Source organism: Penicillium paradoxum (genome assembly GCF_028828445.1).
Source record: "Penicillium paradoxum strain IBT 22861 chromosome Unknown utg000005l_segment0_segment0, whole genome shotgun sequence".
Lineage (NCBI taxonomy): Eukaryota > Fungi > Ascomycota > Eurotiomycetes > Eurotiales > Aspergillaceae > Penicillium > Penicillium paradoxum.
Window position 1 is genome coordinate 3,694,115 of NW_026643183.1, and position 21,939 is coordinate 3,716,053.

The 21,939-nt window shown below is 51.8% G+C and overlaps 10 protein-coding genes across 10 annotated transcripts; 7 read left to right on the forward strand and 3 right to left on the reverse strand.

Moving 5' to 3' along the window:
* Positions 1-357: 357 nt before the first annotated feature.
* N7457_006323 (Aldehyde/histidinol dehydrogenase) lies at positions 358-2,086 on the forward strand (the record flags this gene model as incomplete). Its single annotated transcript, XM_057177367.1, has 5 exons — positions 358-415; positions 470-924; positions 982-1,824; positions 1,878-1,998; positions 2,064-2,086. 5 exons carry the CDS (start codon positions 358-360, stop codon positions 2,084-2,086), a joined length of 1,500 nt encoding a protein of 499 aa, XP_057031669.1.
* Positions 2,087-2,590: 504 nt separating this feature from the next.
* N7457_006324 (tetratricopeptide repeat protein) lies at positions 2,591-4,624 on the forward strand (the record flags this gene model as incomplete). The annotated part of the gene is made up of 2 exons (XM_057177368.1): positions 2,591-2,758; positions 2,825-4,624. The coding sequence occupies 2 exons, from the start codon at positions 2,591-2,593 to the stop codon at positions 4,622-4,624; spliced, it is 1,968 nt and encodes a 655-aa protein (XP_057031670.1).
* A 227-nt stretch (positions 4,625-4,851) lies between these two features.
* N7457_006325 (uncharacterized protein) lies at positions 4,852-6,960 on the reverse strand (the record flags this gene model as incomplete). Its single annotated transcript, XM_057177369.1, has 7 exons — positions 4,852-4,982; positions 5,050-5,344; positions 5,423-5,598; positions 5,674-5,951; positions 6,015-6,238; positions 6,308-6,420; positions 6,486-6,960. The coding sequence occupies 7 exons, from the start codon at positions 6,958-6,960 to the stop codon at positions 4,852-4,854; spliced, it is 1,692 nt and encodes a 563-aa protein (XP_057031671.1).
* Positions 6,961-8,158: 1,198 nt separating this feature from the next.
* On the forward strand, positions 8,159-8,728 carry N7457_006326 (uncharacterized protein; the record flags this gene model as incomplete). The annotated part of the gene is made up of 1 exon (XM_057177370.1): positions 8,159-8,728. One exon carries the CDS (start codon positions 8,159-8,161, stop codon positions 8,726-8,728), a length of 570 nt encoding a protein of 189 aa, XP_057031672.1.
* Positions 8,729-9,416: 688 nt separating this feature from the next.
* N7457_006327 (uncharacterized protein) lies at positions 9,417-9,626 on the forward strand (the record flags this gene model as incomplete). The annotated part of the gene is made up of 1 exon (XM_057177371.1): positions 9,417-9,626. One exon carries the CDS (start codon positions 9,417-9,419, stop codon positions 9,624-9,626), a length of 210 nt encoding a protein of 69 aa, XP_057031673.1.
* Positions 9,627-10,220: 594 nt separating this feature from the next.
* On the reverse strand, positions 10,221-11,807 carry N7457_006328 (class I SAM-dependent methyltransferase; the record flags this gene model as incomplete). The annotated part of the gene is made up of 3 exons (XM_057177372.1): positions 10,221-10,430; positions 10,480-11,450; positions 11,504-11,807. 3 exons carry the CDS (start codon positions 11,805-11,807, stop codon positions 10,221-10,223), a joined length of 1,485 nt encoding a protein of 494 aa, XP_057031674.1.
* A 337-nt stretch (positions 11,808-12,144) lies between these two features.
* Positions 12,145-13,674, forward strand: N7457_006329 (putative cysteine synthase; the record flags this gene model as incomplete). Its single annotated transcript, XM_057177373.1, has 5 exons — positions 12,145-12,402; positions 12,457-12,516; positions 12,587-12,705; positions 12,775-13,442; positions 13,496-13,674. The coding sequence occupies 5 exons, from the start codon at positions 12,145-12,147 to the stop codon at positions 13,672-13,674; spliced, it is 1,284 nt and encodes a 427-aa protein (XP_057031675.1).
* A 125-nt stretch (positions 13,675-13,799) lies between these two features.
* On the reverse strand, positions 13,800-15,578 carry N7457_006330 (Myb-like DNA-binding domain protein; the record flags this gene model as incomplete). The annotated part of the gene is made up of 1 exon (XM_057177374.1): positions 13,800-15,578. The coding sequence occupies one exon, from the start codon at positions 15,576-15,578 to the stop codon at positions 13,800-13,802; it is 1,779 nt and encodes a 592-aa protein (XP_057031676.1).
* A 253-nt stretch (positions 15,579-15,831) lies between these two features.
* Positions 15,832-17,476, forward strand: N7457_006331 (beclin 1; the record flags this gene model as incomplete). Its single annotated transcript, XM_057177375.1, has 2 exons — positions 15,832-15,919; positions 15,975-17,476. Coding segments are annotated over 2 exons (1,590 nt in total), but the record flags the coding sequence as incomplete, so codon positions are not given.
* A 2,389-nt stretch (positions 17,477-19,865) lies between these two features.
* N7457_006332 (uncharacterized protein) lies at positions 19,866-21,158 on the forward strand (the record flags this gene model as incomplete). The annotated part of the gene is made up of 2 exons (XM_057177376.1): positions 19,866-20,388; positions 20,482-21,158. The coding sequence occupies 2 exons, from the start codon at positions 19,866-19,868 to the stop codon at positions 21,156-21,158; spliced, it is 1,200 nt and encodes a 399-aa protein (XP_057031678.1).
* Between the last annotated feature and the right edge of the window lie 781 nt (positions 21,159-21,939).

Consider the following 21,939-nt stretch of genomic DNA (forward strand, 5'->3'; position numbering starts at 1 on the left):
TGCATGGGGGCCAAATCTGCTAGTGTTTCGCCCCAAAGAGTAGGTTTTCTGCCATATGGCATGCAGATGCACTGAAGAAGTAAGTTTTGGGGCCAAGAGATGATCGGAAAGACATCTTCAGCGTCGGAGGCTCTCTGTCGCCTCTCCGTTCAGAAGATTGGTCACGCGCCCATGTATGAAGACCCACTTCCCGATTAGGCAAGAAGATAGGCCATACCCAAATCGCCTGGCCTTGGCTTTCCCCCGCAGAACGTTGCCCTCGGAGAAGGATCCAAAGCTCCACGGAGGGTAAAACATAAAGCTCTCAAGTCTGGACTTGCGCAAACCCCCAGAATCCTCAAAACACATTTCTTCACAATGGCGCAATCTATCCAATTGACGGCTCCTAACGAGACCACCTACCTCCAGCCTATTGGTGAGCAAGAATTACTTCTCAAGCTCAGTTTCAGGAACTAATTGTCTAAAACAGGACTGTTCATTAACAACGAATTCGTTCCTGCTATCTCCGGCGAGACTCTTTCCACTGTCAATCCCTACGACGAATCTCTCATCGCCAGCGTCGCATCTGCTGGCGCCGAGGACATTGACCTCGCCGTTACTGCTGCACGAAACGCTTTCAAGTCTGAGGAATGGCAATCCCTGACCGGCTATGATCGCGGTGTGCTCTTGACTCGCTTGGCCGATATCTGCGACCGCGAGAAGCACGTTCTTGCCACCATTGACGCATGGGATAACGGCAAGCCTTATGAGCAGGCATTGGGCGAGGACCTTGCTGAGGCTATCTCCGTCTTCCGTTACTATGGCGGCTGGGCCGACAAGATCCACGGACAGACTATCCCCACCAGCGAGGCCAAGTTGGCCTACACCAGGAACGAGCCTCTTGGTGTCTGTGGTCAGATTATTCCCTGGAACTATCCTCTTATGGTACGCGACAACAAAATATTTCTCTTCATCTGTTGATGCACTGCTAATACATAGTAGATGGCGGCTTGGAAGCTCGGGCCTGCTCTTGCCTGCGGTAACACCGTTGTCATCAAAGCCGCCGAACAAACCCCCCTCTCCATCCTTTATCTCGCTACTTTGATCAAGGAAGCCGGCTTCCCCGCTGGTGTGGTCAACATTGTTAACGGCCCCGGCGCTGTCGCCGGTGCTGCTATGGCATCCCACTTGGATATTGATAAGATCGCCTTCACCGGCAGCACCAACACCGGCAAGGCTATCATGAAGGCCGCCGCTAGCAACCTGAAGACCATCACCCTCGAGACCGGTGGCAAGAGCCCCCTTCTCGTCTTCGATGACGCCAACCTCGACCAGGCCGTCAAGTGGGCCCACGTCGGTATCATGAGCAACATGGGCCAGATTTGCACCACCACGTCTCGCATCTACGTGCAAGAGAGCATCTACGAGAAGTTCGTTGAGCAGTTCAAGCAGTACACCATTGAGAACTCCATCATTGGAAACCAGTTCGACCCCAAGGTCAACCACGGACCCCAAGTTTCCGCCGCGCAAAAGCAGCGCATTCTCTCATATCTCGAGGCTGGCAAGCGCGAGGGCGCACAGCTTGTTCTTGGTGAGGATCAGCCTTCCGCTGATGCCAAGGGTTACTTCGTCAACCCCATTATCTTTAAGGATACCAACCGTGATATGACTCCCGTCCGCGAGGAGGTCTTCGGTCCCTTCGTTGTCATTGCATCCTTCAAGGATGAGAAGGACGCCATTGAGAAGGCTAACGACACCGAGTACGGACTCGGCGCTGCTCTGTTCTCCGAGAACATTACCCGTGCTCACAAGGTTGCTTCGAAGATTCAAGCTGGTATGGTCTGGGTAAGTAATCTCAACTATCTTATAAGTTGTGCAAAATGCTAACCCTTCCATAGATCAACAGCTCACAAGATTCCCACTTCGCCATTCCATTCGGCGGATACAAGCAGAGTGGTATTGGCCGGGAACTTGGCGAATATGCTCTTTCTGCTTACACTCAGGTCAAGGCAATTCACGGTGAGTACTTATCTTCTCTGCTTCATCGATTTTTCGTTGTGATCGACATGCTGATGATCGTTTAGTCAACCTCGGCACCTGGCTTTAAATGCGCCACAGGGAGATTTGGACCGGCTTGGCGACGACACGACATGTAGGAAAACACATGCTACTAATAACGAAAGAATGATAAACTGGTATACATATAGAAGACCAGAAAATGAACAATTCAATTCTCATAAATCCAACAAATTCCCGTAAAGCAGACATAAAAGCATCCAAAATAGACACCTAAGGGCAATCAAATCAGACGCCTTGATCCAACTCCCACAATCCACACGGAGTACAATTCACACAATAAGTCTAGATATTGTTAATTCTGTCTTGGACTCCAGGACAGTCAGCTTGTGAAATCCAACGCCCGATCGAGCGGATTGGTAAGACTCAAACTGCCGTCGTGGGACCTCGGCTGAGTGCAGGGCGGAAAGATCCTGAACCCCACTCGATGTGATCAGACAGATCCCGGGGAAACACACCATCTACCACTCTTGTCTTGCTTCCTCTTCCTGCTTTGCATTTACAGAGTCTACATTCCCCTACTCACATCTCCACCATGTCATTCCTCGGTGGCGCAGAATGTTCAACCGCGGGGAACCCCCTCACCCAATTCACCAAGCACGTCCAAGATGACAAGTCACTACAGCGCGACCGCCTGGTCGGCCGCGGACCAGGCATGCAAGAAGGCATGCGCTCACACAACATGATGGGCGGACAAGACCAGGTAAGCGGCACAATCGCCATCGAATCCCTCCGCACAGAAATAGCGGGGAGCTAATGGGCACCGTAGATGATGGACGAATTCATGCAACAACCAGGACAACAGCTTAATGGACCCTCACCACAGCCCTTTGCGATGGAGCACATGCGTCGCGAGCTGGATAATTTCCAGACTGCGCCGGCACGCACGGGGTCGCCTGGGTGGGCGGGGGAGTTCGACTCGGGTGAGCAGGCGCGCATGGAGGCCGCCTTCCCTGGCCAGATGAATAATGCCTCCGGTTTTAGCCCTGCGGAGTTTGCTCATTTTCAGCAGCAGAGCCGGATGGGTATGCCGCAGACGTCTAGCCCCGCTGCTGTGACTGCCTCGCCGATGATGTCTGGGTACCAGCGGCCGATGGCGATGGGCGGTGGGTATATGGGTGGTATGGGCGGCATGGGGATGATGAGGCCCATGATGGGTGGGCAGATGGGGATGCAGCAGGGTCCTATGGATGCGCAGACACAGGATAAGGGCAAGGGGCGAATGGTGGAGCTTGACGATGAGAATTGGGAGGCTCAGTTCGCGGAGATGGAGACTGCGACTGTCGGGAACGAGGCCAAGACGGATGCGGAGGCTAATGCGGCCATAGAGGCGGAACTGAATGATTTGGACAGGTCAGTGCCCTCCAATGATGCCTTTGAGTCTGTATGGCAGCGGATTCAGGCTGAGACCACGACGAGCAGGAAACTGGCCGAGGAAGATAACTTCGAGGTCACCGATAATGTGCATGTTGGTGATTTGGGCGACTGGGATGGCTTCGACAGTCTTAATTCGCGCTTCCGGGATCCCCAGCTCGGCGACTACATGTTCGAGGAAGATAACGTCTACCAGGCTGTGGGCAATCCCTTCGAAGAGGGAATGAAGATCATGCGCGAGGGTGGTAACTTGTCGCTAGCAGCACTGGCTTTCGAGGCTGCTGTCCAAAAGGACCCGCAGCACGTACAAGCTTGGACGATGCTGGGTTCTGCGCAGGCGCAGAACGAAAAGGAGCTACCCGCTATCCGTGCATTGGAACAAGCGCTGAAGGTCAGCCCCGGTAACACCGATGCACTAATGGGCCTAGCAGTCTCATACACGAACGAAGGCTATGACTCAACCGCCTACCGCACCCTCGAACGCTGGCTCTCCAACAAATACCCCACAATCATCGACCCGAAGGAAGTATCCGGCGACGCCGATCTCGGCTTCACAGACCGCCAGCTCCTCCACGACCGCGTAACAGAACTCTTCATCCAAGCCGCCCAGCTCTCCCCCTCAGGCGCCCAGATGGACCCAGACGTACAAGTCGGCCTCGGCGTGCTCTTCTACTGCGCCGAGGAATACGAAAAGGCCGTCGACTGCTTCTCCGCAGCCCTCGCATCCACAGAATCCGGCAGCACAAACCAACAAGAACAACTCCACCTCCTCTGGAACCGACTCGGCGCCACCCTCGCCAACTCGGGCCGCTCCGAGGAAGCCATCGAAGCCTACGAACAAGCCCTCACCATCAACCCCAACTTCGTCCGCGCCCGCTACAACCTCGGCGTCTCCTGCATCAATATCGGCTGCTTCCCCGAAGCCGCACAGCACCTGCTCGGTGCTTTATCCATGCACCGCGTCGTGGAGCAGGAGGGTCGCGAGCGTGCACGGGAGATCATCAACGACGGAGCTATCCCGGATGGTCTGGATGACGAGCGTCTCGAGCGTATGCTGCACATCAGCCAGAACCAGAGCACGAATCTGTATGATACGCTGCGTCGTGTATTCAGCCAGATGGGTCGTCGGGACTTGGCTGACCAGGTTGTCGCCGGTATGGATGTGAACATCTTCCGCAAGGAATTCGAATTCTAGTTTTGCGTGAATTGCGTAAATGGTTACGGGGATATCTAGGGGTTTTCTTTCTGGATTCAGGGCTGGCAAGAGCTGGCTATATTGTATCTATCCTTTTGTTTATATATCATTTGATGGCTGCTTAGAGAGGATCTACAGCCGTAAGAGGGAACAAAAGTATTTCCTCATACATATGTTTCATGAACGCATTGTTTCTCTCTAAATCTTCACTAAAATGAATCTGCTGTTTAAGGATGGAAGGGAGTCGGATTCATCAACTCGTCAATTACTTTACCAACAGCCACAGCCTTCTCCTCTCCAAATCGACCACCAACAATCTGCACGCAGATAGGCATTCCATGCACGAGATCGGCATCATCTGATAAAAAGACCAATTAGCATGCGCCAAAACCCTTCTCCCATATGAAAGCCCAGAAACCACTTACATTGCGAATAATTAAAAGCATCCGACTCATTCCTAATCGAATGCCCTTCCCAACCAACATTAACCCCCTCACCGACAAGATCGATTTCCCGATGCGCCCTCGCAACAGGAACAGTAACAGCCGCGTAATCTAGGAGATTCCAGATGGCCGTATACCCCATCCACTGCTTACTCTTGACCCATGTCTTGGGCCTGTAACCGACCCACGGAGAAACGGGCATGATCAGGGCGTCGATTCCGGAGGATACCCATTGTTTGAGGAAGGCGGTTTGGAGGGTGCGTTTCGTTACTTCGAACTGGATTGTGTTAGATTTAGAAATGCATTTAGTGTCGAAGCGGGTTTGCTATTCCAGATTTCTACTCTTTTGACTTACCTCTCCTCGCTCATCGTATGATAGAAGATCCACTTCTTTTCCAACGAGCATGCCCTCGAGTAAAGGCTCGTCGACTATTTCGCACAAGGAGCGGCAGTGGCTTCCGCCGTCGGCAAGGATACCTTTTGTCCAGAGATTGGCTGCGGTGACGTGGAGGCAGGGGTCCCATTCGATGACTTCGGATGGTTAGCATGGCGGTGCTCAAGATAGATAAGGGAAGAAGTTTAAAAAAAAAAAAAAGATATTCAAACCTTCATGTCCAGCAGCTGTCAATGCGTCCACCGTCTCCCGCATTGCTCTCGCAATAGGTGGCTGGGGTTTGACACATCCATCGTCGAATATAACACCTAGTCTCATCTTGCGATCTGTCGAAGGTACTGCAAGCTCTTTGCGCCATGGGATGGGGATGGCATTTGGATCTACGGTCCATGGATGAGACGCAAGAAGGCTCTCCATAAAGTACTCTGTCGTAGCTAGAGATGTGGCCATCGGTCCGGCGACGGGTGGAACGAGGTACCGTTGGTGTAGACTTTCAACACAGTTCAGCATAGAAACACAACTTACTAGGTAGATTTGGAGATTGATGACCTACGAGGAGCAGTCCCATGGTACACGTCCCGTCGTTGGAGAGATCGAGTATAGACCCTGTAGCGTAGAGGGTATTCTGATTGAACCACCAATGTCAGTGCCAATTCCCAACACACTACCTCTGGCGCCGATAAGTGCGCCTTCGCCACCGGAGCTACCGCCTGAGATCAAGGCGCGATTGAAAGCGTTCACGGACTGGCCGAATACATGGTTGTATGAGTCGGCCATCTAGCCAAGATGGTCAGTGAATCGATTCGATCAACAGGGCGAATAAACCCAACAAACTAGACCCCTTACCATCAGAGACTGCGGCACATTCGTCTTGACATACAACACCGCACCCATAGACTCAAGCAACTGAACGATGGAACTATCCGATTTGGCCGGTATATTGGTCAAGCCAACCCAGCCTGCATATCCACATTAGCGCAATCCAACATCACCTTCAAAAGCCGAATCAGAAAATTAAACTCACCAACAGTAGTATCAAACCCCTCAACATCAAATCGATCCTTCACTGAGACTGGAATCCCATGCAAAGGCCCAACAACCTCACCAGTACGCAGTAGATGCTCATCAAGTTCCCTCGCGCGCACAAGAGCCTTGTCAAAGAAAGCCTCCGTCAAGCATTTAGTCAGCTGCTGTGCAATTGAAGCTCGTTTACAGAATGCCGTTGTCAGAGCTTCGCTTGTTACGCGCTGGGTTTTGACCAGCTCGACCAGTTCGCGGATATCCGCCGTCTCGGTCCAGGCAAGCTCGTCCGTAGACAAGATTCCACAGGACCTGATGACATCCACGCTTGATAATGGGGGATCTGCAAGGACTGATTCTGGGAGACGCCAGGGCGGGGGAATCAGGGCTGACTGGGCAGCCCGCTTTTCAAGGACGCGATCTTTCCATGGGGGTCTATTTTGCTCTTGGGGTGGCTTTGGGAATATCTCGTTTGTCATGATGAATATGTATGGTTGGGTGATAGAGGGGAATAACTAGGAGAACTTATGTCTTGAGATAGAAGGAAGCCGAGGATGTTTCTTCATACCCCCTCATCTCGGCAATTGGGCGTGAGGGGGTCAGGGGAATCTGATAACACACTATTAGGGTAACAGCGAGGAACTCCATCTAAGGAAACAACATCCCACATGAGTCGTCTGTGGGGAATCTCGTCCAGGTGTATCTGTTATGCGACATGGGTTGGTTATCTATCAAAGTACTCGAACAGATTCACCCTCAGACTAAACATTAGCTTTCCAGGGTTCTATTGTGAGCGAGCGATGGCTGCGAAAACCGTCGCTTCTATACAAGTTTGAAAATGACTATACAACAAATGATGGGCGCGGTGTTCCCACGATATTAAACGCTCACGATATGCATGTGTGGACCACCGATACCCGAATCCTTCTCGATAGAAAGCTCGATGGTGTTCTCGGGGAAACGGCCGGGGCTCTTCGTTTAAAGCGATATCAATGCTGATACGTAAAGGGCAGGTCCTGGGTATCGGCATATGTTTTCAGACATGATCCAAATTTAGCTGCAGCTAGAAGAAGGCACAAACTAGCCATCTTGCTGTATATCCAAATACCTAAATCTGCTCGCATTGTACCATATTTCATCGTCAAGCTCCTCTCTCTTAGTATGATTATTCAAGTCTATAGATTCCTTACGGACTTTCTAGTGAAAAGAGAGATCAGAGCAGACCCTTGAAAATAGACAGCTTGGAGGATAGCCCAAAACATAGCTCGGAACATACCCCAGATGAATGTTTAGAATAGGCACTACAATATGGTTATCAATCAGCCAAGTCCCATATAGAGAGCCAATCGTCAGTATAATCAGCTCTAGAAAACAAGCTAACAAAACCTCTCGTAAGGGCGGGTTCTATGAACTGGGTATACGCAAGATCAGTCTACACTGGTGATCGCAGGGCCAAAGATCAATGGGCAGTTCTTAGAACGATAAGAAGTTTTCACACAGTGATTTTGCGACTCTACACAATAACGTCACAGGGGGAAATTCCAATTAATATGGGGAATGCCGTCAGGGTAGAGTGGCCTACATGTATCCATCCTGGTCGATAGCCACGATAGCACCACATCGGGTAGCGATCACCCTCGTTTATCATCAAACCCTCACGCCTTCTGAAATCACAACATGCATCTGGAGGCCCATTTCACCAAGATGAATCCAATCCCAGTCAGACCCCCGAAAGTCTACACCAGCGAGGTAGACCAGTGTCCACCCACGAATGACTTTATCATCGGGACTTGGCACGTTACCCACTCCAGTCTCCCCCTGTGGAAGGGCAAGCGCAACGTCAACATCACCTACAAGCTTCTCCCAGCAGATGCAGCTGGGATCCAGAAAATTGACGATCTTGTCCAATACCAAGCCATTGACTCTGAAAAAATCAAATCTGTCCATGGCGTGGACACCCCGGCCCCAGATAATCCCGGCGCCTGGGATTGGCGTGGCAGAGGTTGGCTGATGATCGCAAGCTCACATTGGGAGTGCCTTGGGTTCGGCGATGTGGATGATAACCAGTGGGTTGTTACGTACTTTGCCAAAACACTCTTTACTCCTGCTGGTATTGATGTCTATTCCCGGAATAAGGAGGGGCTTTCCCAGACCACTGTTGACCAGATACTTAATGCCCTTAAGGAGCTTGGTATCAAGGATATTACCGATCTTGTGAATGGGATATTTGAGATCCCACAGAACTAGAATCTGGAATTACGTTGTTTGTTCATGTGTTCGCTATTAGATTGTCTTCTGGAGTTGGGATGCCCATCTCCTTTCAATTTGGGAATTTGTGTCACTCCATCGTGTTTTCCTTGTTTGATATTGATCCTATTGACTACACAATATATCTATCTCTTGCCAGCATCGTTCTAACAGGCATCTATCTTCATCGGTCGGGGGGAGGGAGGGAGAACTCTATCTATTCCTGGCCATCCTCAATATATATACACCCCAATTTGGGACAATCTCGCATTTATCAAGACTGCTTCAACAACCGTCGAGAACTCCTCAATACGCACTTCACATCCTGTTCAAGCCAAGAGGAGATACCATCGAACCCGTGACTATAACTTGGATATATCACAAAGAATCCTGTTACGAATTTGAGGATGATTATCTCCCTCGTTCCCCTGAGTTATAATCGCCTAAAGATTGATGAAAAGGAGCCTACAACATCCGGCACCTCCCTTAATCCTCGGGTAAGTCCACTACACTCCTGATCAGCACATCGGTCCATATCGCCTTCTACATGCTGACCCTTAGCATATAGAACCCCCTCCTTACTCAGCCATGATACGCGGCCTCTCCCAACCTGGTACCTTTGCGCAGGCGATCAAGGAGACACCACGCCGAACGGCTTCAGCTGGATATTACAAACACACAACCCAACATGGCAATAGTGACCAACGATAAAACCCCCCGTCCCGGGACCAATCAATCCACATCGAAAAGCCGCGACATGCTGCTTAACCCGGGAAACGCGTCAGAGGTCAAAGATCCCCCAAAGAAGGGACGCAAAGGTCGGAGACAAGCAGGTTCCAACTCAAGATTGGCGGGAGAGCTAAGATGGGGAGAGAAATGGGGGGAGAGTGGGGTTTAGCTTCTTCGACTACTTTGCATCTCTACTTAAAGTGGAAAGTCCAACGCATTATTTGTCTGGCAACCTGTGGAGTTAATGACTGGGGATTTGTGGGTGACGCGCTTCTCCCTGCATGGATACCGGAGATTTGATATGACTTCCCGGAGATCCTCGAAAAGCTCCCGGCCTCGAGGATTCATGTGGTTATTGTCGCGGTTCAAAAATGCGATTGATACGTGGACTGATAGTGATGGATTACCCTCGCGTTCCACAATCCCGGACGCTGCGAGAGTACATTTGAAGCCAGGATCGCCGAGAGGAGGCGTGCAGGTGATAGGTGGATGGGAGCGAGGTCGGTCCGAATCTCAGTGTACAGCAGGATCTCACGATATGGCGCCATATCGGAGCCAGCAGAAGATCATACATAGAGCTTGATGGCCGTGGGTGATTTGTATGATGGGGACTCAATGAGAGACGTCAATTATTTATTGCGTGCCCGGATCAAAATGTAGAAAATTCCTCCTAGATATAATATGTGAGAGTATCTTGTAGAGGAAGCAATGGACGCAGGGAAGGCCTATAGTTCATATGTAATTGGTACATTGATATCGCTATCTACACAGTCATCAACATGCTGGCGTTCTTGTACCAGCTCAGCAGCGGGTTCTCTCCGTTGCGCGTCTCCGTATCCTCAATGTAAGCCCAGCGGTGGACGAACTCCTCATGGCTCGTGACCTGGGTCAACTTGCCCGTGACAGCACGGTACATATCCTCGATGACATTGAAGTCTGTCGGGAAGAAGATATCAAAGTAGCCTTGGTGGACCTGCGAGACAATTAGCTGGATTCGTAAAGTTGTTGAGCGTTGCACATACAAAAGGAGTTGACACCGGCACCGTGCGTCGTTGGTACCGAGTCTGCACGACAGGTGCGTTGATCCCGGGCACGGCGTCCGGCAAGGAGCTGAAGTCACTGGAGACCAGACGGTGGGCGGGGAAGTACTGGTTCAGGACATCGAAGAACTGCATCAGGCGGGTGGGGATGTACTCTGGCAGTGTGTACTCTTTCTGGAAAGGTGCGGCGGAGCGGAGGCCGCGAAGGAGTGGTGGGCCCAGGGGACTCGGGAAAGGACGGCGGGCAGCCGCTTGGCGGACGCGCAGGAAGCGAGCAGCGACCGGGTCGAGCTGGTTGTTGTAGTACTCGTGGAATTCGCCCTGGGCATCAATCAGAACGCCGCCCTGCTGGGGCATTTCGCTGCCTTGCTTGTAGCGGATGGTGTCGTGAGAGAAGTTATCGAAGACTTCCAGAGCAAGGAAGAAGCAGGGCGAGTGCACGTAGGTATCCCAGTCGAAAATTGACTTGTTCACGATCTCGACGTGGTCCCGGTGGCCCTTAGCCGTGAGCTTGTCGGTCAAATTCTTGAACTGGAGATCCGCGAGCGCGGGCGAAATCTCAATAATCTTGAACTTCGTTCGCTGATATACCTCGTAGTCGGTGTCACGGATGAAATCCAGAATGTTCAACATCATTGTACCGTTTCCTGCACCCATTTCGTAGATGATCAGGTCGTGGTACGGGTATAGGGTCAACTTGTAGTTTGACACCAAATACCGCGCAATTGTCTCGCCATAGTATGGTCGAAAGAGCTCCGTTGGTGTGTGCCACAGCTGCCTTGCGATATCTGGGTTCGTCTCGTCGAGCTTGTCCTCAAACTCCGTGTAGCGTTCACCAAGGAGTTTGTGGAAAGCGGGCCCATCTTCAATGTTGGTGAAGTCGAATGGCTCTCCGGGGCTGAAAATGGTCGCGTGTTTGGAGAAGTATCCGTAGTGTGGGTTGTAGAGACTGTCTAAAAACACAATGTCAGATATTGGTTCCCCATGATTCGGCCGCCGAACTCACCATCGATAAACTCGCGCGTCAACATCTTGACCTGTCGCGGGCGTTCGCGTCGGTTGCGTAGCTCCTTCGCTGTCACGGTTGGATATGTTCTGTACTCTTCATCGATGTTCTTGGGGTTATCCCCTCGTTTTGTCCAGAGCTGGGTATCATCTTGCGGTTTGCGCTTGACGGTGACGGGTGTGCGTCGTGTGAGGAATGTACGAGATTGTGATCGAGCAAGTCCTGAAGGCGACCGCCGTAATGATTGACATGCTGGACGGCGGAAGAGCTGCCTAAACAGCTGGGTCAGGGCTGGCGAGTCCATTGTGATTGAACAGCTAAGCTCGAGGTTGTTCCGGGGAAGAAGAACGGTGCTTCCGCACAACTTTGGTTGCCTCAGGCGGGACAACACGTGCCTCAGGCAAAATCCATACTTTGAATTTCTGTGCTGTGGGGATCGCTCTTTAGGTCCTTGAAGCTCAATTTCACATATCCGATATAAAGCTTAGCCTTTGATTGAGTTTGCATACTAGATATTCCTCTTCATCGAGACATCGCAGGCTGAGCTTCTCATCTTCCATCAAAACGCCGGTGGTCCGAGCTTCATATCTCCCGTCTATGCACATCACCTCTATCTCGAAGACATAAAACTGCTTTGGATAATGCCGGATCATTCAACGGCATACATAGGCACGGCCTTTGTGGCTGGTGTCTTTTTGGCACTTACATATCAAGAACTCACACGTCCTAAGCAAGAGGAGAATGCAACAGAACAACCGCTTTCAAAAAATGCCCTAGTCGCCCGACCCGGTCCACCCACTATTGTGGACGGCATTGAAGGCTGTATTGGAAATACCCCCCTTTTCCGGATCAAATCCCTTTCAGACGAAACAGGATGTGAAATTCTAGGCAAGGCCGAGGTATGTAGCCCGGGGTCCATACCACGTCAGACCAGAGCTAACGATGCCCCGTAGTTTTTGAATGGCGCTGGCCAGAGCTCAAAAGACCGAGTTGCATTAAGCATGATTGAAATAGTACGCCGCCAACGCCAAAAAAATCGAGACCACCGGCTGGACTAGTCCAGCTCACTGACACCCAAACTAGGCAGAGGAACAAGGTATCCTTACGCCCCATTCAGGCGACACCATCTACGAAGGCACCTCCGGATCCACGGGCATCTCACTAGCAACACTAGCCCGGGCAAAGGGCTACCTAGCACACATGTATGCCGTCCCAAATCCCTCAACCAATCGCAAAAGGCCTTAATATTGAAACTAATGCATGCAACCCAGCTGCCTGCCGTCAGACCAGGCAATTGAAAAATCCAATCTCCTGCTGAAACTCGGCGCAATTGTCGACAGAGTGCCTCCAGCACCAATCGTCGAGAAAGACAACTTTGTCAACCGCGCTCGAGCGCTCGCAAAGACGCACACGGCCTCATCGGGTGTCTCGACGGAAGAGAACTCCGATCTCCCCGCGCCAGATGCTCGCATGACCCGTGGCAGAGGCTTTTTCGCCGACCAATTCGAGAACGAGTCTAACTGGCGCGCCCACTACGAAGGTACCGGCCCAGAACTGTACGCCCAATGTGGGGGCCGCATGGATGCCTTCGTGGCGGGTGCGGGAACCGGCGGGACTATCTCTGGTGTGGCGCGATACTTGAAGCCTCTGTTGCCTAAGCTTACGGTGGTTCTGGCTGATCCACAGGGAAGTGGACTTTTTAACCGTGTCGTGTATGGTGTTATGTTTGATGTTAAGGAGAGGGAGGGGACGCGGAGGCGTCGTCAGGTTGATACGATTGTTGAGGGCATCGGGATTAACCGCGTGACGGCCAATTTCGAGGCTGGGAAGGAGATGATTGATGACGCGGTGCGTGTTACCGATGCGCAGGCCCTGGCTATGGCTCGGTGGCTTGTTGAGAAGGATGGGATTTTCATTGGGAGCAGTAGTGCAGTGAATTGTGGGTTTTTATTTATTTTACGTCTGGTCTGGTTTGCTAACGCTGGATTCCAGGTATCGCTGCTGTCAAGACAGCGAGGAAACTTGGCCCCGGTCACCGAATTGTCACCGTACTTTCGGACTCTGGCTCGCGACATTTGTCCCGGTTCTGGGCCAAGGCGGGTGATGTTGGTGGGGCCGTGGACACGAAGCTTGAGGATGTTATGAATGCACGGGATGAGGATTTTGAATAGATTGGTCCTGGAATTGAGGTATGGCATTGATGGATATGGATATGGATGTGGTCATGGATATGGATGCAGATGGATTCATCAATCGTGAATAACTGACGCCCCATTAGTATAAATGTACTCAGTAATCATTTATAAGAATTTATAAAAATGCCCAAAAAATCGTTGGGATTAGATGCCTTACTGTCAGTCCTGGTATTACCCTCTTGAATGCCATGCTCTTCCTGGGTGTCTTTGGGCGAGGATGTGCCATTTTCTTCCTCGTCGACTTCCTCGAATGTGTCAGATTCCGACTCCTCCTTTATACTATCGTCCGACGACTCTTCGTACTCTTTCTCCTCATGCACTTTTGATTCCATAGGTTCTTCTATCTCTACGGCAGTTGTAGAGGAAAAGCCTTCCCCGACGAAAGCACGTAGCAGTTCAAATTCAACCTCATGTCGAGTTCGGCCCTTGAACTCATGTTGTATCTGAGCCCAGGTAAGACCCGATTGGATGCTGAGACGGGACAAAGATGCTAGCTCAGGCTCCGACCAAGCCGCAGAGAGGGGAGGCGGGTTAGCCAGACGGCGGGTCCAGTGATAGTAGAACCAATGCCAAACCCCTTGGTAATCGCGACCCGGTAACATGGGTAGCACATCATTCGCCTTCTTCCCGTCTTTGTGCATCATACACACGATCAATTTCCCCTCATCGGGAGTGATGAGCTGTTTCTTGCTTGGTGTACTTTCTGAGGGTTGTGGGGAATAAGCCTCGATGCTGGCCTTTGGTGTCAAGTTGTTCTGGAACATGGAACCAAGCGGCATATCGTTTGGTGCGTTGACTTCGGGTGTGTCGTCCTTTTCATTGATAGACGCGTCATACTCTTGATAGTTCGTTGTGGCGTTCCCTCCTTCGCAATCGTCATGGTCTTCCTCAACGACGAGGTCTGGCTGTTTCATAAGGCGTTGCTCGTGCGGAGTTGATGGACCATCGTGATCTTTGGTCGGCACCTTGTGCTTTCCCCGGATGATCCTCAGTTTCGATGGCGTCAGTGATGGCTCACAGTCCTGCAACGGGTCGTCTGATTCATTGCCGTCTGGTATCTCCGCAAAAGACCAGTCGCGCGTCAAAGGACTTGAGTTGTAATTACGCTTCGCAGCTAGCCGACGCTTACTCGGCGTGGCCTTGGGTTTGGCCTCTGTCCGAGGTCTGCCAGGTTGGCGGACAGCCCAGACGGAGCCGCTTCCAGGCGGAGACGGAGACCTGGCGGATGGGAGGAATACATTTGTTTTCCGGGTCTCGGCAGTGGGGGTTGAAAAGGATTGTGGTAAATCCGGGACTTCCCAGAGTGGATCTTGTGGTTTGGAAACTGCGATAGGGTTCGTAGGACGGGAGATATGTCCCTCCTTGGTAGTAGGACTGAGTCCAGTAGCTCCAGATGCTTTGAAAGTAAATACAAAGTCCAGAGATGTATCCGCGGTTGTGTTTTGTTCAATTGATGGCGACGATTCATGGAAAGCAGCCGGGGAACGATCACGGGGAGAGGCTGGCAATGAAAAAAATTCCTCTCCCTTCGTGTCGTCGCCGTCAGGGCCATCCATGTCTTCAGAATTGTCGGAGCCAGCCGGCAGGAGCCATGATCGCGGCTCCTTGCCATTGTCATCCTCGGCTCGCAGGCCGAGGAGATGTCCATTGTCTACCACGATATCCCCCGTCGCCAGGTCAATCTCATCACCCACATCGGTGAAGTCGTGACTATATTTCGCGAAAATTCCCTCAAACAAAGATTTGAGCCGCGAGTCATTCTGGGCGCGTGCAGCTGATAAATCAAAGTCGGGAAGAGCTTCTCCCTCATCAGCAGGGGTGTATGATAGACATGGTCTTTTGGCTGGTCGTTCGGTATTATCCTGCATGGACTGGTCCATGCTGCTGTTCACGATTGCGGATAAGGATCGATCGGGCGGGTGCCTTAAAAATGGTTAGATGCCGAGAACATAGTTTGAATATGGCATGATTGAGCTTCGTAGCAAGCAGAGTCTAGAAGTCCACTGCCAGAACGCGCAAGCGCAGACGCGAGCAAATATGCGGATGGCAGAGGCAAAACAAACCAAAATGACGTTCCCGAAGCTCCAGCTCCCCGACTTCCACCACCCCCACACCCCCGACCATAGTCACTAGGCCATGTATTGCCAGAAGTGTCGCACACCGTTGAAGCTGGATGGCTCAATAGAGTCCCTCAACCCAGCTGCCTTTGACTTACTATCTCGTGGGTTTATACTGGGGGTGTTGTTTCGATCCCGCTAATCAAAGCTACGGTCTAGACTCTACTGGCAAGACGCTGTCAGACACTGGAGCTACCTCCTCGTCAGCGCGATCGTCATATCCGCCCGAACACCGCGACAAGTATGACCAGTCTTCCAAGAATGTCACCCCGCCAGTTTACAGAAGGTCTATCCCTGCCCCGCGTGCAGGAGGGCAACCCAACCCGCCGTCAATACCACGGGGCGACAGCGGGAACATGTCATTCGTGATGTTGACCGAGTCTCAAGTCGCGCCACCGGTCGCCGATACTAGTTCAGCTGCTCGGAGCAAGCGAACTCATACACAGGTCCAACCCCGTGGCCAGGAGGACGGATCATTCGTTGATCAGGTGGAGAAGACGACACGGCTGTTTGAGATAGTCTCGGCGCGCTCCGATATTGATCATCCGATTTGTGTGGAATGTACGGAGCTGCTTGTGGAAGGGCTGCAAAAACGCTTAACGGGATCTACGAAGGAGCGAGATGCCTACATATCGTTTCTCCGGAACTTGAGTGAGTCGATCCCGACCGACGAAGAGCTGCAGGCAGCAGAGAGATCATTGAATGCAAGTCTCGAAGCGGAGCGTGCCACATTTGCAGAGCTGCAGTCTCTTGAGAAAGAAAAGGCTACCTTGGATGCAGAAATTGCGGGTCTGGAGATCGACTCGCAACGTCTGGATGAGGACGAAGAGAACTTCTGGCGGTCTCGCAATGCGTTTGCCTTGACGCTAACAGAGTTCCAAAACGAGCGGGATGCGCTCAATATGCGCTATGATCACGACTCACAGCAGCTCGAGCGACTACAAAGGACAAACGTCTACAATGACGCGTTCTGTATTGGTCATGATGGATACTTCGGTACTATCAATGGACTACGCTTGGGCCGGCTAGCCAATCCTTCCGTCGATTGGCCTGAGATCAATGCTGCGTGGGGACAAACAGTGCTGCTCCTCGCCACCATGGCTGAAAAACTCGGATTCCAATTCCAGGGGTACCGTCTCAGGCCGCTGGGGTCGAACTCGCGCATTGAGAAGATTGAATATCCGGTGCAGCCATCCGGTCAGCCTGTCGAGGGCGCTGCACCCAAGGTCAGCCAATACGACTTGTTCTCATCCGGCGATCTCCCTTTGAATCTTCCTTGGCTTCACCGTCGCTTTGACTCGGGTATGGTGGCGTTCCTCGAGTGTCTTCGGCAGCTAGGCAAGTTCGTTGAGAAGACCCCTACCCCCATCGCGAATCCCCGCCGGGGCCAGACCGGCGCCACTGCACCCGGGTTGAAATTGCCCTACGAGATCAAGCGGGACCGCATCGGTGACGCGAGCATCAAGTTGGGCTTCAACCAGAATGATGAGACGTGGACTCGTGCCTGCAAGTACACGCTCACATGCTGCAAGTTCCTCCTTGCGCATGCCAGCAATTTAGCGAGCACGGGGTCTAGCAACTCAGCTGCCGTCGCGGCTGCGGCCATCGCAGCCGCCGACCAAGTCCGACAGACGAGCAGTCCCGCCAAGAACCGACCGTGAAACCGACCAAAGGACTTGGAATGAACATAAAAAAAAAGGTTGAGGCTGCAGTACAGGATCCAAATGCTAGTCATGTGGCAGGAAAATCGCGCAGATCCTTGATGAAATCGAAAGCCTGCACAGCGCATCACTTTCGTACTTTTGCGCTCAGCCCATGAATACACCATCAATACGGAGTACCTTTGAATACCAGTGTGGAGTACGGAGTATTAGGGGCGATTGAGGATGACCATGACGTGCCTAGCATCTGGCTGTTTCAACCAACACACTAAACCCCGTTCTGATTGGCGCATCACAACAATACTGGATCGACAAGACATGCCAACCAATCCGCCCCCTGGCATATGTCGGCTTGGTGCAGCACTGGCGCGTGGGCCGGGAACAGAGCCTTTTGAGAACCAAAGTCCGTTGAATAGACGGACTATCCAGTCTGCGCGCTACATCCTAGTACCTGCATGCGATCCGAGCCGGTGAACGATGGTCCGTGGACCTATGAGCGTTTCGGCGGCAGATTTCTCCGTTCCAGTGGAGGCGCTCCACGCGGGATCTGGCCGTTGCACTGTCCACTTGGGTCTTGGGTTTTTCTTGCCTTTTCTGGGATTGTCTGGGATCGTCTAGGTCTAGGTCTGACTGGCGCGGTTGGGACGGTAATCTGAAAAAAGTACTCCCCGCACTTTTGACAAAAGCCTCACATCATCTCCCTTCGAGGACTAGTTCTGGCCACCAAGACGGGTACCCGATTTAGGGGGGTTGTCCTTTTTCCTCTCTTTTTTTTTTTATTTCGCCTTTGTGTCGTTGTGAATGTCCTTTTTTTTTCGCCCCTTTTTTTTTTTCTCCATGGGTATACACAGGGACGGGTGTACTTCCTGAGCCGCGGATATCAAAGCAAAAATACCCCCTCCCTTCTCGGGGACTAGGAATGCTCCTCCCCGAAAGAAAAACGTAGATCACTGCGTCTCTTCACCCGACAAGTTCTTGAGTTTTGTGCTGGGAGTTCTAGCCCTTGGGATATGGGCCAACCCGTGCAGCTGCGCACCGGGGTCCACCGGGGTATATGAGAGTGGGATCGAGGCGAGTAGATCAAAAATTCAATGATCATAATCCACCCAGGAGACAACCATAATTCTGGAGGTCACAATGAAAGTCCCGTGTTATGTACGGAGTACGGAGTATGGAGTATTCCATACATGGGACTATTTCCGAACGCACATGGGAACAACGGTCAAACCGAAGGAACCAGTACACCAGTACACCAGTACGGAGTAACCAAAGAGGTCCTCGTACCTTGGTACCAGTACTTCATACCAGTACTTCGTACCCGTACGAGGTACCCGTACTATGTACGGCACGAAGGTCCCAGATAGCACGGACCGTGCATGGCACGACTCGAACAAAACAAAAAAAAGATAAGTTTCGGCCGGAGCAGCATACGAAGCGAATACCAAGAATACGGCCTCATAGCTATATAAATACGGAAATACGGAGATTGGAGCTGACAGGGTAACCTTGTCCGGAGCCCAAAGCGCAACCTGCACGCGTGGAGCCCTTGGATCGTGGGGATGACAACGGTTTTGCTCCTACGCTTAATTTTCTTTTTTGTTTCTCCTTGCGTGATGTGGGTTTGACAGTCTCGGGGAGGATGAAAGCTGTAGTATATTCAGATCCGACGTGGCTTGGAACGAGCAAATGAGAAGGAGACAAATTGCACCGGAGCTGTTTAGCCTCGGGGAAGACAAAGGGAAGTTTCGGCCCGCTCCCGGGGTCTGTTTTGCTCGGGTCTGCAGATTAAAGGAGTCTCGAGTGAAGGAAGATATATATATATATATACATATATATATAACAATATGAATCTAATATCCTCCGTCCCAACTCCAGACGGACTCCGTAGAAAAAAAGAAAAGGCAACGGAAAATGCATCCAATTTGCGGCCAGTGCACTGCATGTAATAGTTCGCTTAGGCTGTACAGTAGGGCCAAAAGTACCCTTTTGGGAGCTCCACTCGGGCATGGATACCCAGACAAGGGGAAAAAGCTAGCAGAATGGCGAGAATCTCAGTAGCAATAGCCCCCAACTGAGGCCCCAACGAGAACGCACAACAGCCAACTCCTCCCTCATCCGGAGATATTCTCCTGACAACGGTCGATCATGACAAGTTGGCTGTGGGCAGGAGGATCCCGGCAGCGACGATGATTTGCCCGGGGAAACAGGGGGGGCCTCTCTCCGCGTGCACGTCGCCGCAAAGAGAAGAGATTCCCTTGGCCCTGATCTCTTGCCTGTTGCGCTTTTTTAGGGATTTTTTTCTTTTATTTAGAATACATATGGTTTGCATTCCTCTTTATTACTTTGCATCCCATGAGACCAGTATGATAACTTCCTTTTGACCTTCATCATGGATAATTACTCGGCCTCCCCTTCCAATGTCTTTCGACCCCGCCGATCGGACGACTGGCACGAATATCGAGAAATCATCGAGCAGCTCTACCGCAATGATCAGTTGAAACTGCGTGATGTTAAACGCATCATGGAACGAGATTATAAGTTCTTTGCCTCGTACTACTATCCCCTTTTTCCTTTCTTCTTCTCTGTCGTTATCTGCCCCATCCTCGGTCCCCGTTATAGATCCTCCCCCCCACCTTTCTGGCAATATCCCCTAACGTCGGAATCCAGAGAAAAGCAATACAAAGATCGGCTCGCCGCATGGCATGTGCGAAAGAATATTAAAGCCAAAGAGGTCCACCTGATGCTTCGCAAGCAGCAGAAGCGCGCCGCCCAGGGCAAACAGACGGCCTTCCGCGTAAACGGACAGAACGTCGATCCAAAACGTATCGCCCGCTTCGTGCGTCGCTACGGCACCTCGTGGGATTCCAACCGCGGCAAAGAGCCCGAAGCCGAACCCCAAAGTCCCGAGCCCCGTGAGTCGACATGTTGTCGACTATATAGTCGCCTATCCCATGGATTATATAGTCGATCACCGATATCAAACCAACATCACTAACCACTACCAGAAACCCCGTCCGACATGACCTGCTACACCCCGGAACCCACAGATGAACACAGCACCACGCCAATCTCACCATTGCCCGACATGCAGTCGCCCACTCGCGAAATGCCGCCCTTCCCGCTCGGCTCATACGGTAAATCCACGGTCGTTCCGGTGAGTGTGCGTATACCGAATGATATTGATGGAAGATGTCCCGCTCTAGACCCCAATCATATCGAAAATCTGCCCGACCTGGAACTGGACGAAGGCCCCGGTATGCCGCTGGCCATGCATTCCCAACCTCGCCATCCCCACTCCTACCACCACTCAATAGGGAACCATCTTTCTCATGGCGCCCACAATGCCCACAATGCCCATGGGACTCACGCTGTCGCTCACCCCCACGGTGCCCATAATGCTCACAATGTCCACAATGTCCACAATGCTCACAACGCTCTCAACGCCCACAATGCCCACAATGCTCACACTCACGCTCACGGGCAACCGGGACCAGCACCACGGGATTTGGAGGATGCACCCGGTGAAGACGACACCCACCCATCTGATTGGAACACGGTGGAATCGTTCCAGACCCGACTCCAGGATCTGGATTATACGCTTACGCAGTCGATGTCGAAGTGGGCTAGTCAGCAGGATCCGAACTCGGAGATTCAAGGTAACCATGAAGGACTGGGGATGTGAATTGTGACAATTCCAGATATTTTGCTCTTCTGATTCTTGCTCTTGACTTCTTTTTCTTCCATTTTTTTTTTTTTTTTTCATTCAATTATGTCTCTATTCCCCACACATTCCCATCAACCAGCGCGCGAGCCTTTCATCTTTTCTTCTCTATGTACATGGTTTCCCCCCCCCCCCCTTTTTTCAACCCCATCCCCCAATCCCCAAATAGCCCGCCCGGGGAGGAAAACTCATAGCAAGGGCGTTTTTCTTCATCCGCGTTCTAGATTGCTCACGCATTATGCCATCTGAATCTTCTGTACATCGTGCTCTATCAAGTATGGGTCGCACGAGGATATCTCGAGGTATACACATCTTTCGTCTCTCTCTCCGCTCGACCGACAATCCCAGCATCGAATCCCCGTTCCAGCCCATGTCCCACCAGAGCGAACCCGAACCCAGCAATACTCCATTGCAACCGTCCGATCTCAGCATGACGTTTCTTTTTGCAAATGTGCCACCCAACACAGCCCTATCATCGACTCCCACGTTCGCACGCGAGGGTCTTTTGCACCCCGCTCCCTGGATGCGCTGGCATCACCCCCACGCTTGTGTTGCTCTGGGTTTCTGCGCGACATTCACCGCGACAGCAGGGAGCGGGGATGGTCCTTGGATCCCGTCGAGGGTCATTTTTACTGCGTTTGCGCGATCCCGGTAGACGCGGTCTGGTGGGATAGCAAGACTGTCTTCTTCTGCTACTGCGGATATAGCCTTATTATACCCGGTAATCCTATATGGATGTAAT